At 36.5% G+C, this 15,105-nt stretch overlaps 1 protein-coding gene across 2 annotated transcripts in view; it reads left to right on the top strand.

The window, feature by feature from the left end:
• The window catches only part of LOC139968665 (protein phosphatase 3 catalytic subunit alpha-like), a 128,457-nt gene that overhangs the window by 54,917 nt on the left and 58,435 nt on the right, over positions 1-15,105 (top strand). For both annotated transcript variants that reach the window (XM_071972932.1, XM_071972931.1), the window contains exons 6-7: positions 7,803-7,942; positions 12,081-12,158. In XM_071972932.1, the coding sequence (XP_071829033.1) occupies positions 7,803-7,942; positions 12,081-12,158 (218 nt within the window). The remainder of the gene's footprint in view (positions 1-7,802; positions 7,943-12,080; positions 12,159-15,105) is intronic.

The raw sequence follows: 15,105 nt of genomic DNA, 5'->3' as shown, positions 1-15,105 counted from the left end.
AATGCTTGCTGTATCTTTTTTTGTGTTTTGATGGGGGGTCTGTTGAAACAAGTAATTAGTGCTTAAAACTTGGTATGGCTATTATGTATCGACCAGCACAAACTGTGAAGGGATATTGTTTGACTGGCTGAACTGATCTTTGACTGAGATGGAAGCTAGAGAGATATTTCGGACAATTAACTCAGCCAGCTGTGCAAATTTTACATGTGCAGGCCTAGAATTTCAATTTTGTTTGACCACTTGCTAAAAAATGCAAATGTACTTGCTAAATGTAAAGTTCTCCCTTGCATTGTCCTGATTGCAACACACATGTTCAATAACTATTAGACAAGCTTCTGAAGGTAGTCCAGTTTATAATATTTGCTGATAATCAGCAGTAATACATGCATGCTTTGACAGGCAATTGTTTACCATGTGTTTACATTTTTAATGTCTACTTGCACAAAACTGTCAGAGGCTTTTTATTTCTACTGGCAAATGACTACATTTACCGGCATTTAGCCAGTAGATTGCCAGAATTTTGAGTGCCACTGTGGCATGTATAAAATATCGGTTTAGTTTTTACTGCATGAATATCTTATCTAGAATAGTATTGATAAACTCATTAATAAAGTCTGTTTATGTATGTCTGTTATTCATATTAGAAAAAAAGTAGGAACACATTACACTTTCATATCAGAATTAAATACTCCTTTTCCACTTTCCATTTATAGAATCAAGGAAGACTTAAATAATTATGATCATTAATGAGCCTATAACTATCAGCAAGTGTCTTTTTCAAAGAACTTTATTTTTGTGGCTGACTATAATTGTCTCGTGAAAGTACTATGATACGTACTTAGTTCAATTTTTAAAGGGGGACTGCTCGTAAAAGCTCTGCTTCTTCAACCCTCCTCCACCACCTTATAAAAATATGTTGTACTTTTGATAACTTTTAACTGTGGAAATAAACTCAAAAATGAAACTGAATCGAAGCTAGACTTGTCTTGTAGTGTTGGGTAAAAATCTAGGCTGACACACCCCCCCCCCCATTCGTCTTTGAAGACCAGGGAATAATTCAGTGTTCACATTTAGCCTATGTAGCAACATGGACTATGAATTTGATTCGCTATGTAACGCTACTGAAAAATGCAATGCTTTCGATTAAACTTGTGCTAAAATCTGTTACACATCTCTTCATTATTGTGTAGCAATATTTCCATGTTTGCATGTAGCTAATGTGCTATGCAATACCAGATAAATCATTCCCCGTTTCCAGTGTTTGAAGTATAAAAAAGACTTGGGACATTTTTTGTATTAAAGGCAGTAATATAGTATGTGTCTGTATAAATGCATGAAAGGGTGGAGGGGCGGGGCAGGGGAAGTAATAATAATGATGATAATTTAAAACAGGTAAAGAAAGACCAGAAAACTAGTACTTTATTAGTTCTGTGTCTTTCCACGACATGTACACACCAGGCGAGGTGATGAATTTGAGTGCAATTATCTAAGATAATTGTGATTGTGATACAAAGAAGTGGTTGATTACAATATTTTCTGTGCGTTCCTATCTATAGAGCTCTAACGTGTGGAGTGGTAAGTGGCGTTAAGTTGAAACAAATATGTGGCCATAAATCTGATTAAGTTTCGTGATGGTCAAGGATAATGCCAGTGTATGTGATATTAAATGCATTCATATGTTCTGCATTTTTTTATTTCTCTCCAAATGCAATGCACAACATTGCTTTGACCTTTAACTTTTTCTTGAAGAAATATTGAGGAAACACTTTTCAATACTCTTTAATATACATTTTTTGTGGGTTGTTTCATGTTTATTGTAAAATAGTTCAGTGACTCAGAAGTCTCCAGTGGAATGATATATATATGTGCACTGCACTTTACTAAGACATGAAGAACTTTGATGTAATACACTAATATAGAATATAATACTACATGTTTTGTAGACTGTGTAAACATCATCCTCTGCTAGAACCACATCCTCCAGATACCGCGTTGTTTGCGGTGCTAGTCGTACCGTTTGCCTGTCACAGTTTTTATGGAAACAGTCACCCAAGGCCATGGAAGAGGCAGAAACGAGCAGTTTTAATTAACATGCCGAGTTACAAATTTCAAATTAACTTGTTAGAAGGGAGGTGGTAGCACAAGTCCCTATTTCGGTCTGGTTTAGTTTCCACAGCGCTCAGTATATATATGTATATAGTCGCAGTATACACACGCTATTATTCTACACAGTAAAGAAGCAATTGATGTCAAGGAAATGGAGTTGGCTTATTATGCGGCTTCCCCGCTGTTTTAAAATCGTAATAAATACGTGGGTGAACAATTGCAGTTTTCTCGTTTTGACTTTCAGCAGCTCCATGCGTTTCCTGTATTTCAACCAGGAAACCCCTTAGCAAAAATTCAGTATTCATAGATGCTTTTAACTTTTATGTAAAAATAAAAGGAACAAAAAAAAAAAAAAGGGGAAGGAAGGAAAATAGTAGAACTGTATGAGTTTGTAAATGGCTTTTTCAGTCAGACAAATCTATTGCTTTATGTGTGTTAATGATGTGCAGCAGGAAATGTGCACATTAATGGCAAAAAATCTATGTGACTAAGTGTGTTGCTTATAAATACATTAATCATATCTTTCGGTTGAATAATATCCTCTGCTGTTTTTTCAAATACTAACCATAACTGCTTGAAAGATTGAAGAATAATTTTTACAGAGATGGAATACTGGTTTTCTCAAGGAGGAACAGTTTTTACCTTGTTTTCCATACAACCATAATGACAGTACTAGTAAGTACATCGTAAAGCCAGGCCTTCTTCCTTTCAAGGTAACTTCATTTCAAATATCATCAACTGATACTTCTCTTCAGTTGGATCACTTTTAAGTATCCTTACAAATTCAAACTCAAGACTGCTGCAGCAACAAGGAAACCCATGAAGTTGCCAAATGTAAATTTCACTGAAATAAAAAGAAAATTGATGTCTCGACCTGTGAGACGGTACTTCTACTTTGCAGTGTATCGAATGTCTGTAACCATGTCTATATACGCTCAGTTGTCGCTTTGTCTGTGGGCATTAATTGATTTCACTTCAAATGAACAGGAAATTGGTACAATTAGAAACATATCGAGTCAACGAAAAAAAACCTCCCATGAAATTCGGTATTTGCAATCTCAGAAATGAGAGTCGCAGTCCCGCAAACAGTACCTTCCCCCCGCCTCCCCCCCAATATTTTGGACAATTGATATTTCTGTGCACAGCTGATCGGCCTCTGACCAGTTTCGTGATGCATTAATGTATGAGGTTTTAATGGCCATTAGCCCTGCTGAAAATGGCATGTTGATGGATATTGCAAAGGATTTTTCATACCCTCAAAAGAAATTGTCATCATTTTCGTCTTTATTTTTTGTATATTGCCTCGTTCAGTTTGCATTATGAAACACCACAAAAGGGCCTCTCAGTGTGAAAAGTTCCTTCTGATGAATCAAAAGTCTGGAAGATAGTGTGTCATCATTGCATCTATGCATGTATACATTTACAGTATAATCTTAAGTAACTTTTTTTGTATGTTCTTGGGATATTTAAACCAATTCTTGTCTGCACATGGATCGATATCATTTTTTTTCATTGTTATTTCTGGGAAAGAATATACACTATTATAAAATTGATATACTGACTAGTTGAAGGTCAGACCACTTTATTCGCCAGTTTTACTCTCAGTACATCCTTTAATGGCTTTTCCGATACTGCCAAATTGTGTTTTAATATTCTGTTATATTATGAATGCCAATATTGTTTCACAGTAATTAGCCAAAATGTGTCAAAACAAAAGCTTCGGCAGCTCCAAAGTCATCCCACTCAGCTAGGACGAATGAATGTCACACAATATGGATTATCTCTTCAGCGCCGACAGGCATGCCTCTTCTGTGACACTGAAGAGCACAATAGATGAGGCCTTCACAGCTTGGCTGCAACTATGCTGCAGTCTCTTCAGCCTAGCAACTTTTGCCTAAAGATACTACGAATGATTTTATCTCAAATTTTAATGAACATGGTAGCTGTTTTTGTTTTTAATACATGTATCAGACATTTGGAGTAAAAATAGATTTACTTTGAGGTGTACATATACTAGGCATTTATTATTTGTAATTATTTATGACTAAGCTGTGAATACAAGGGTCAAACTGTAATATAACAAGGTAGTTTTATATTAAACTGAATTACAAGCTCTGGAGTAAAGATATATATATCATTTATGAGTGCTGGAAATTAACTTTGAAAGCAAGTGACAATTTACCGTACAGGTACCATGGTCTGCTTCTAGTCTCTTTGGGTCTTCTGCAACTCCTTGCTGGGCAGTAATTGATTTTAGCCATCATGTCTTCGATTTTATGTGAACTACAACCTTTCGTGGCTATTCCATTCTGACAAAATAAATCCTGAAGACTTGAGTATAGCAGTAGCCTTTCTCAAAGAATTTGCAGAGATATGAGATGAACTTTGTGGCATTTGCAGAAGAGCTACCATTGTCTTGTATAGTGAAGAGATACTGTTGTCTTGTATAGTGAAGAGATACTGTTGTCTTGTATAGTGAAGAGATACTGTTGTCTTGTATAGTGAAGAGATACTGTTGTCTTGTATAGTGAAGAGATACTGTTGTCTTGTATAGTGAAGAGATACTGTTGCCTTGTATAGTGAAGAGATACCGTTGTCTTGTATAGTGAAGTGCTACCGTTGTCTTGTATAGTGAAGAGATACCGTTGTCTTGTATAGTGAAGAGATACAGTTGTCTTGTATAGTGAAGAGATACTGTTGTCTTGTATAGTGAAGAGATACTGTTGTCTTGTATAGTGAAGAGATACTGTTGTCTTGTACAGTGAAGAGATACTGTTGTCTTGTATAGTGAAGAGATACTGTTGTCTTGTATAGTGCATAGATGCTGTTGTCTTGTATAGTGAAGCGATACTGTTGTCTTGTATAGTGCATAGATGCTGTTGTCTTGAACAGTGAAGAGCTACCGTTGTCTTGTATAGTGAAGACATACCCTTGTCTTGTATAGTGAATCCTGCCTGATATAATTACCCATGGAAACTTGTAAGGACTAGCCCCCTGACCAGCCCCCTTTCTGGTTTGATACCCACCTCATTCTACCATCCAAAGTGTCTAAAGCTCTTCAGGGTGTAGAGAATTTTCATGACGGAAAATCCTGCCTGGCATAATTACCCGTGGAAACTTGCAAGGATCTTCATAACCTATTTTGCCAAGCACCTTATCACATCAAGATGGGATGAGCAATCTCTTTATCTTTGGGAACCTTAATTTGTCCTTGTGTTTCACCATGTGTTGCAAGTCTATGTTTTTTTTGAGAGTTTTACCTGTTGCCCGAAATTGCGTCTGTGGTTTCGCCCTCCTCCCTCCATCTTCGTTGTGTCTATTTTCTTACTATAGTCTATGCCTTTAGATTGCTTTTTGCTCCTATCAGTGAGCTATTTTGCTTCAGGAGTTTTTTGTTCCTTTAGATAGCATTTTCCTCACTAGCTCCGTTCCTAGTTTTGTTCAAGCTTAGTGTGGCTGGGTGCAAAGTTATTCCTTCACAAAATATCACTATTTATTGCCAGAGAATGTCGTCTGTCGGAGTGCGATGTCAGAAGCTGTACATCAGCTGTATTGTCATCACTTCATTTGGATAATGACTGTGTTTGTTGATTCTTGTTGTAGAAGTGGCTAGCAATGGATTATCTCCTGATTACAAGCCATAGCCCTAATTCCACTTTAAAGGAGGAAAAAGACAAAACAAAAAGGCCCTCCCCCCCCCCCAAAAAAAAAACATTACAGAAGAGTAGGTCCATGCAAATGAGAAGTGTTTAGGGTAATGTCTAAAAGTAATCTTGTCTTAAAACAAAGACTCATTGCCCTTCAAATAGCACATGTATTGCATTCATTTGGTAATTTGTGAACACTAAATGATACTAAAAGTTTCAACTCAGTTCATTGCTAATGTGGGTTGGTATGTGGTAACATAAGAAATTAAATTTTGATGGCAAATCAGATTTTAAAGTATCAAAAACATCATTTCAGTCCTAAGCAGGTACTTAAGCCATAAAAGGATGTAGAAAGTCCAAATTTCTTGGCATTAACACCGATTTTAATAGCAAACTGGGGGATATTTCGGCTGTTATTCTTTCCTTTGACCAAACTTTGTTTTGATCGAGAATGCTTATGGAAACTAATGGCATATCATTCCAAGTGGCTTCAACTTTTAAACTTTGTAGACTTTATATTGGATGTGAGGGCATTTATATATATTTGTATTCTTTTATATATTTGGTAGGTACATTTTATATTTTTTTCATCTTAATATTTTATAGGAACGTTTTCATATCTTTGTGCAATATTATACGTCTCATTTGTTGTTTACAATTTTTAATGTTTTGAGCTCTTGTTATCAACCAATTTCCATTGTATTTTTATATGATTGGCTGAATAAATATCTATCTATCTAACTTAGTTCATTCCCCCATTAATCTTGTGAATTCTACATGGTTCTTCAAAACATATTAGGCTCTTCTTGTACCTTTGGAAAAGTTGGCTCAGCATAAAAGACTGTATAGTGATGGGGGGGGGGGTATAATTCAATGTCCTTGAATTAACGTGTAGAAACACTAAAATATAGTAACTTCTGTAGTCACTAGCTGTGACTAGTTGAGGGTAGGGACGGAGAAGGAAGGGGAGCATATTAGCTAATAGAGAAAGGTATGTTTACTGGGGTCATGGTAAAGAGGGTAGCTTTACATAATGTTATTCATTAAATGTTTTAAACACAGATTTTGGCAGCAAAATAGAGTAACTTTCCAGGATAATTAAAAAAAAATGATCTTTTCATAATGTCATGCAGATTTAATTCATGTAACCAACATTGTAAGTTTTATATGTGTTCGCGACTGACATGCCGACCAGTAATCACCCCACATAAAAAAACAGTGGGTTCTAAAATAGTTCTCCTCATAGAAGATCTTACACTCTCTTGATGAGTGCACAACGACAGCTTGTGTTTGAGAATTGAAACGTGTACCTAGCTATTACCGTTATGCGCAATGCAAATTTTGCTTCACTTTATTACACATCTTGATATAGGTAGTGTGCATTTTCTCCTTTATTGGTAATGAGGTTGTTCACCCTTCTTGGTGTGAATATTTTGCAAGAATTTTATTTTTCATATTTTTTTTTAATGTCTTGTTTTGTCTCAGCTCTAAGCCTAATGGCTAATATCGCTTTGTACCTCGTGGGATGTGCTTTTAGAGACATTAAATTTGTTGATGAAGAACAGACAATAATAGCGTTTTACACATTAAGCATATTTGATTAATTTAAAAACTTTGCAGTATGAATATCATGTTTTGCATCACAAAAAAAGGTAAGCAACTATTCATACTGTCAGTATGAGTGCTTTGAAGCATGATATGAGAGGACAGTATGAAGGTGTTACTAGCATTAGAAAATTGCCCCAGTTGACTACCAAATTTTTAGCACAAAATGGCGTTGCTAAAGTAATACCAATAAGTTAATTGTACGTTAAAATTAACTTGAAACATATATATATTTTTTTAAATATAAAAATCACGTTTTAAACTTTTGAACTTTATGAATGAGATGAATATAAATAAAATTTCAAATTAGTTATTAATTGCAAAAGAAAGTAAAATAATATATACGTTATTGACATGTAATTAATTTGATAAATTTTACAATTTAGAGGATTATATGAGTACTATTAACAAGAGTCTTTTTTCATGTTTTGCTGTAAATTACAGTTGGATAGATTCAAGGAGCCACCAGCCTTTGGTCCTATGTGTGATCTACTGTGGTCCGATCCACTAGAAGAGTTTGGCAATGAAGCTAATGCAGAGCACTTCAGTCACAACTCTGTTCGAGGCTGTTCATATTTTTACAGGTGAGTTTCTCTGATAAACGTTTGCTGTGAAATAACCTCCGACTCCATTGTGGTTTGCATCAACGTACGTAATTACTTCATGCGCTTGCAAGGTAATGTCTCCTGTCACGCAAAGTTATAAACACAGAGTTACGCACATTGCTGTCTTTGTTAAGTTAATGTTTCCACAATGAATGTTTAATACTTGTAGAAAAGTAATTTATTCTTTGTAATTAAAATATTTAACAGTTATAGGTATATATATATATACCTCTGACACTTTCGTAGCAAAGATGGAGAGCCTAAAAACCCTAATTTGGTAGTAAAAGCTTGGAAATGTTTATACCTCATCACTTCTTAGTTTTCATTTAAGTACTCTTTTAAGGTGCAGATCATTGGTAGTGTCAACTATAAACTATATATGGCTAGAACCCTTTCTCCCTCACCCCATCCACGTACACATACACACAAATTTATCTCAAGAATGTTCTCTGAGTTTGTATTTTAGGTCAAGTTATAATGAAGAGGCAAGCCCTCTCCTTGAGTACATTAATTGAAATGTCTTCCTTCGTTGCTGCAATAAGAAGTGACAGATCTTCTTCTCATCATAACATACTGTGAAGATGAAAACTTTTTTTCTTTTTCCATCTCTCATATTATTTATGGTTGTCATCATCCCGGGTGGATGAGCAAGCAATGATGCACTTCTTTTCTTACATCTATATATTCACGTGCAAATTTAAGCCAACAGAATTAAATAGAGAATTTTCCCCCCCCTTCCCTTAAAGGAGTAGTATCTATATATATACTTCAAATGGATGTATTTTCAACCTTGCAAGAATTGCAGTTTGTAGGGAAGCTTAGAAGAATTGATAAGCAAAGAAAAATGATGATGGAAATGATAAGTAACAGAACATTGAATATAATTTCAGGAAAGTGCACAGCTTACAGTTCCAAACATAGTATGGAACACACACGTACATTACACAAAATTTGTTTGTGAGAATCCAAAAGGCAGAAAAGGTTCATTCAGAAGGCAAAGGCAAAAAGATAGATATAATTCTAATCTTGAAGATAAATTTAGTGAGTTTATTGAACATCATGAGAAGTAGCTCTCTCGTAGGAGTAGGAAGCTTGTAAGATATATGCTAAATATTTTTACTATGATCTGATAGCCAGCCAGACGTGTGCCGATGGTAAACTTTTCCCTTCGTAACTGCCCCCTAATAATGAAAACCGGGGACAATTGTCGTGAAAATTTATTGCATTTTAGCTTACCTAGCATTTGGCAGGTCGTTATGATATGACTACGGGTATGTCACAGTAGTATACCTCTCGGGAAGTTTAATTTTTTTGTAAGGTGCATATGATAAACATTTTTCTGATTTAGGTATGCATAATAGAAGCTAATCTAAATGTTGAAGAGGCCACGCAAAGGAAGACTATTATGTCGAACTATTAAGAGTGCTTCGTCATATTGCCCACCTTTAATTCCTATGACACAGCTGTAGTTTCGTTCACTGGTGTTTGAGAAAAGATCAGCGGTATTTTCCTGCCGTTAATGAATACTGGCTACTTGCTTGTCCTTTTTTGGACATAAATAACTCTGCCGAAGAGAAGTAAAGCTTCAAATGTATACATTTACTCCTCCTCCCCCCCCCCTGCCACAAGGGAGAAAAGGCAATTGCAGAACTGTTAAAAAATTCATTTTTTTTGTCACCATTGCTTCCCACAATTGGCCTCCATTGATGAAGAAGCCATAAGGCCTTATATTGGGGTGTCTGAATTATGCATGAAAGCAGCTTATTCTGCCCTGAAAATACTAGTAAAAAGTTATAGGTTTTGCCTAGTCTGGTTAACGGCAGAGTGAGAGATACAGAGAGAAATCACGAAGAGGAAGGACAAAAAAAAGAGGAGAGAGGCGTGATGCTTGATGGCTGCCCGCTTTAGTGTGTGTGTGTTTGTGTGAGATGTGACTTATGCTGAGCAGTAATGTTAAATGGATATTGATGAATAAGCAATGGCAGCAGGCCTTGTGAGAAATCAAAAAAATTGGAATTGCATGGAACAGATCAAAAGGAGAAAACAAGGAGACTGTAATTAAGGGAGAGAAAAACGAGCCCACGTTATCAGCTCATAGATGGTCGTCAGTGTTAATGATACAAATCTTGAGGAGTTTCACTGTAGATGTTGAATGCTGGTTTTTAATTTGTTTAATTTTTAATAAAATTGCAAAGAAAGGATTGGAGTGGAAAAGTGTGGGGAACATTTACAACATTGATGTTTTGTTTAATATATTCATGTGAAATACACATTGATATATGGAGTAAAGGGTCAGATTGACATGAAAATGATTTCAGAAATGGTCAAATTTCTGTAAACAATATAAAGAGCCGTATTGTAAATCTTTGTACACAAACACTGAGTATTTTTGGGTAATTTGTCTGACAGACAACACTTTTATAAATCTGAAAAGAACTGTCATACAAAATGTGAATTTTTATGCAATTATTCCTTGTTGGAGACTTGGATGCATAGCTGCTGCATGATAGATCGTCGCTGTGGTAACTTTGAAAATATATATATATATTATATATATCGACTAGCAAGTTTTTTCAGCGATGCTGTTGCTTCGAGCAGGCCAGTAACTCATCAAGCAAAACTTTGAACACAAAGGTCTGTTTTGAATTAGATACAGATGAATTAAGGTTTGTTTGATCATAGAAATGCTAAGCAGCCATTTGGGTGTCAGAGTAAATAGACAGACCTGCTTGTTTGGCATGTTCTTTCCTGCTGTCGTAAATTTGCACTTTATTTAAGTAATAAGGGTTGACTTGATTACTTTAAAAAAAAATTATAACAAAAAACATGTTTAGAAGGTATTTTTTCTAGGTGACAATAACCTCGGGCCAGGCCCGTTTCATTTTTGAAAGTAGGCTCAGTCATAGATTTTCCACATCCAGGGAGGTAGAGACTAAAGACAAACAAACATCCAGACATATTGTAAACAGACCTATTCATACCCTGGATGGTGTTCAATAGAGCCTTACAGCTTGTTGACTGGTATAATATTACAAGGGCTGAATGTAGAGAGAGATCTAAGTATTTCTATACCAGCCAACTTTCAAGTGTATTTTAACTACAGAATATTATGAGTGTTTATTTGGTGTTTTTGAGGGTCATATCAGTTCGACACATTTGGCTGTTTTGGGGTCATATATTTAGTCATATTCGGGTTGCTATATTGGTTGTATTCGGGTTGTGCTTTGTGCCTGAGAGCAGGCAAGTACTCAAAGCAGGTAACATACGGCCAGCCATTGTGCATCACTAGACATTACCAAAGGCCAAGTGTGTGCCTCAAGAGCGATGCTTGGATTTTGTAGTTCTAAGTTAGATTTGAAACAAGTCTTGCTTTGTTACAGAATGACTGGTCAGATGTGGTGTGTTATTTTCCTGGCAATGCATCTATCTTTCTGTCTGCCATATGGATACAAAGATATTAAAGCTAGGTGGTGGTGAACCCTCCATTTAGTAGGACAATTTCCTGTAATGAAAGGAAGGCATTCCAGTTTTGTCCTTGGTGAAAGTGTCCCTTGAGGTCAATTAACCCTCTAAGAATCAGTATCCTGGGAAGTATGCTAATTATAACTTGGTATGTGAATCCTTGGACATCATTGAAACATTGATAGATTTAAACACCTTGTAATACAAGTAAATCCTAATGTGCAACAGAGCTGACCCTCATTAATTGTTATGTAAAACTTCTCACTCCCCTTTCTCACCCCCCCTTCTCCATCATCATGACCCTCCCTTCCCCTCTCCTTTAAGAACAAGAAGCCTGTTGTGTTTGTGTTCAAGGATCGCAATAAGGCGAACACTTTTTTCACCTAAGCATGGCTAGATTCTTGCAATCAAACACTCTGCCAGTGGCTTGCTCTGGTAAGTATAAGATGGGTTGATAACATTTAGCCACTAACTGAAAAGAATGTTCATCTTCAATAGACAACATATTGGCTCCCTTTTTATTGTGGGATTTTTGTACTTTTTTATGTCATATTTAGGAGTGAAAGCCTCTCCCTCTCAATACAGCAGGCGTCTCTCCCCTCTCCGTGGCAGTATCGTCCTCGTTGGTTCATTTCTCATCCTTGTTTTGTTTCAGTTACGCTGCCTGTTGCGACTTCCTCCAGCAAAACAACCTTTTGTCAATAATCCGAGCACACGAAGCCCAGGATGCGGGGTAAGTCGCAGTTAAATGGATGGGTTCCAATCTTTTTCAATTGTTTTTCTTTAATTTAAGGAATTGATGTGGCATTCTTCATCTTCTCTCACATTAACATCCGATCAAAAAATATTTATGAAACTTGCAGATGGGAGCAAAAGGTTTTTATATGTTCTCGTCTGCACTTGGTTCTGGGACTGGTTTTATTTCTTTCAAGTTTTGTGTGGCAATCTTTACTAGAATATTGTATATATGCTTCCAAGCAACGCTAATGGCATGCACACAAAGTGTGAAGCCTTGCAATCTTGCAATTATGTAGAATAAAGTTCCATGTTGGGACATTAATTCAGAAGGCCAGTAGGCAACCTACGATAACCTAATAATGCAGTAAAGTTTTTATATTGTTCAGTACTGGCAAGTTTTGCCATGACTCAGTGATGTTTGGGGGTCTGGACTGTTTGATTAAATTCAAGCCTGCAAACTGAACTACATACAGTATGTTTACTGCACCTGCAATGCCAAATAAAAATAAACTGAAATGCATTTTTGAAACAATGAGAAGTATTGCACAAAACATTTTAAGATTTTCCTGTTTTTTTCCCCCTGTTGACTTGGCAAATTTTGGCCGTTTTTCAATCAATTTCTTATAACAAATATGACATTTTGGAGAAGAGATAGAAATCAATGTTTTCATATTTGAAGGTTGGCAAAGGATTGCGGGATCAGGTACTCAACGAACGAACAATGAATAGTTATTGGCTTCTTTGGTACTTTCTAGAAAGATAGCAAGATTTTTACTTTATTGATTACTTCAGATATTGCAATATCGTATATAAGTAGGACATGTTACTAACCTGTCACTTGACAGTCACCAAGGGGTGAACAATTGCCACACACCCCACCGCCACAATGCCAGTGCAATGAGATGCACAACTATTTGATTTCTTTTGGACTAAGACTAATTTACTTAAATCATACCTCCAAAATTCCGCTGATTTGAAGCCAATGTAACTTTCTGCAAACGATGAAACTGCTGCAACACTTCAGGAGGCTTTGACCCTTGATCTCCCCTCCCAAACAGGGGCCCTTGGACCCCCACGCCAACATGACTTCACACTCTGCACTGACGGCTCTGGCGCCAGCTTGTATTTCCCGCATTCTGTGCTCCCTCTAATTTGCCTGTACCCCCCCCCTTCCCTCCTACTTCCAAATGTCTGGCAACATCACTGATCTATGAGTATGTTGGGTTGCTTTTTTTTACATTTCGACTTAGGATTCACCACTCAAATCTTGGTAGTACAAGTGCAGTAGACTTTTCCAAATTCATGCATACAGTGTTGTTTCATCATGCTTTCTATCTCTCTTGTTGACAACGTTAATGTCAGCTTTCAAGGCAGTTGGGGGAGAAGATGTCCTCTTGCAAGCATTGTGTCTTGCTTTTTATGTTACTAAGAAAAGGTTGTGAACCCTCCCCCCCCCCCCTCCTCCTCCTCCTCCTTCATTTAGATGTAGTATGCAGCTCTGTTAATTCCAATCTGATTGGGAAGTTCCATCTGGGCTTGATACCTTTAATGGAGCATGTTAGTTATGGGCTTCCTGCAGTGTGGTGAAGATGTGTATGAATAATTCATACCCTTTGTAACCGTAAAATCAATAAGATTGCCACTATCAACTTAGGTGACTCTATGATAAGTGAAACTCCCTGATATAGTCTCTAAAACAGAAGAAAAAAAACCTACACAGAGTAGCAATAGTTTGCCACCTCTGCTGTGCATCAACTGTGGGCATGTACTAGTACTACAATTTAAGTCTGTTCTAAGACTTGGCAAACAGACAAACGTTAAGGATTGTGAGGAATTATCTCTGAGAGAAAGTCTGGTTCTATGAAGGAAATTTGGAGCAAGGTGTTTAGCTGCCGTCAGATTATTCAGAGGCGGAATATTTCTTTAGCTGAAAAGGTTACGCTCTTGTATCGCACTCATTTCTCCCTTGGAAGAGGATGGTATGAGGTTACCATGGAAACTTAGTAAATTAAGAGGTAATTAATAACTTTCACCTGTCATTTGAAAATCAGCCTTCCATGTCAAAGACATTACTGATTTTGCCAGGGGGATGCAGATGTCCTTAAAATGTCCTTGAAGAAAAAAGACAGTTTCATCCACTGTCTTTGCAATTTAAAGGGATATTCAGGTGGCAGCCAATGTGACACATAATTTATATATGAAAGAAATATTCCACATTTTGTAAGTTAAAACGCTCATCTCAAATAACTTGATCCTATACTCAAGATATGGTTGGTTGAATGTAACCTATTCTGTGACGTTATAACCGGACAAACCTTGTTAAAAAGCGTTTCTTTCCTATTCTAATCCTTCTGTCAATTTAACTCCTTGAGATATAGAGTCATTGGGAAAGTTTACTCAGCTGTCAAGGTTCTTTTTATTCACAAATTTAATCAAACTGCAAATTTTTGTAGGAACATTATTCTCCTGTGTCTATAACTGAGTTAAATAAATTATAAAGAAGAAGAAAGAAGGAAAAAAGAAAACAAAATCTGTTTTCAGCTGAATTGCCATGACGATGACATTCACACTCTGCTGTTGCCAAATTCATTCATAAAATACAATTTCAAATCTTCACCATACAAAAAAAAGCTATGAGGATGTTGTTTTCACCGTAGAAAGATGCAGTCAAATTTTCCAGCATTTTTATTATGCAATCAATTTCAGCCACCAGATATGTTTTTGGTTCCTGCTAAAAGCAAAGGAACCTATGTATTCAGGTTGGCGTGTGTGTGTGTGTATGTGTGTGTGTGTGTGTGTGACGCCTTAGCTTGTATGCACGATAACTCAACAAGGGATTGACTGATCACGATCAAACTTGGTGGGTGGGTGGCCCATAGTGAGTAGATGAACCCTATTGTTTTTGGTGCCCACAAAGGTCACCAAAGATCAGTTATGGTCCA

This window comes from Apostichopus japonicus, chromosome 6 (assembly GCF_037975245.1).
Source record: "Apostichopus japonicus isolate 1M-3 chromosome 6, ASM3797524v1, whole genome shotgun sequence".
Lineage (NCBI taxonomy): Eukaryota > Metazoa > Echinodermata > Holothuroidea > Aspidochirotida > Stichopodidae > Apostichopus > Apostichopus japonicus.
Note: the sequence above shows the minus strand (reverse complement) of the source record. Positions and strands in the feature narration are given on the sequence as shown.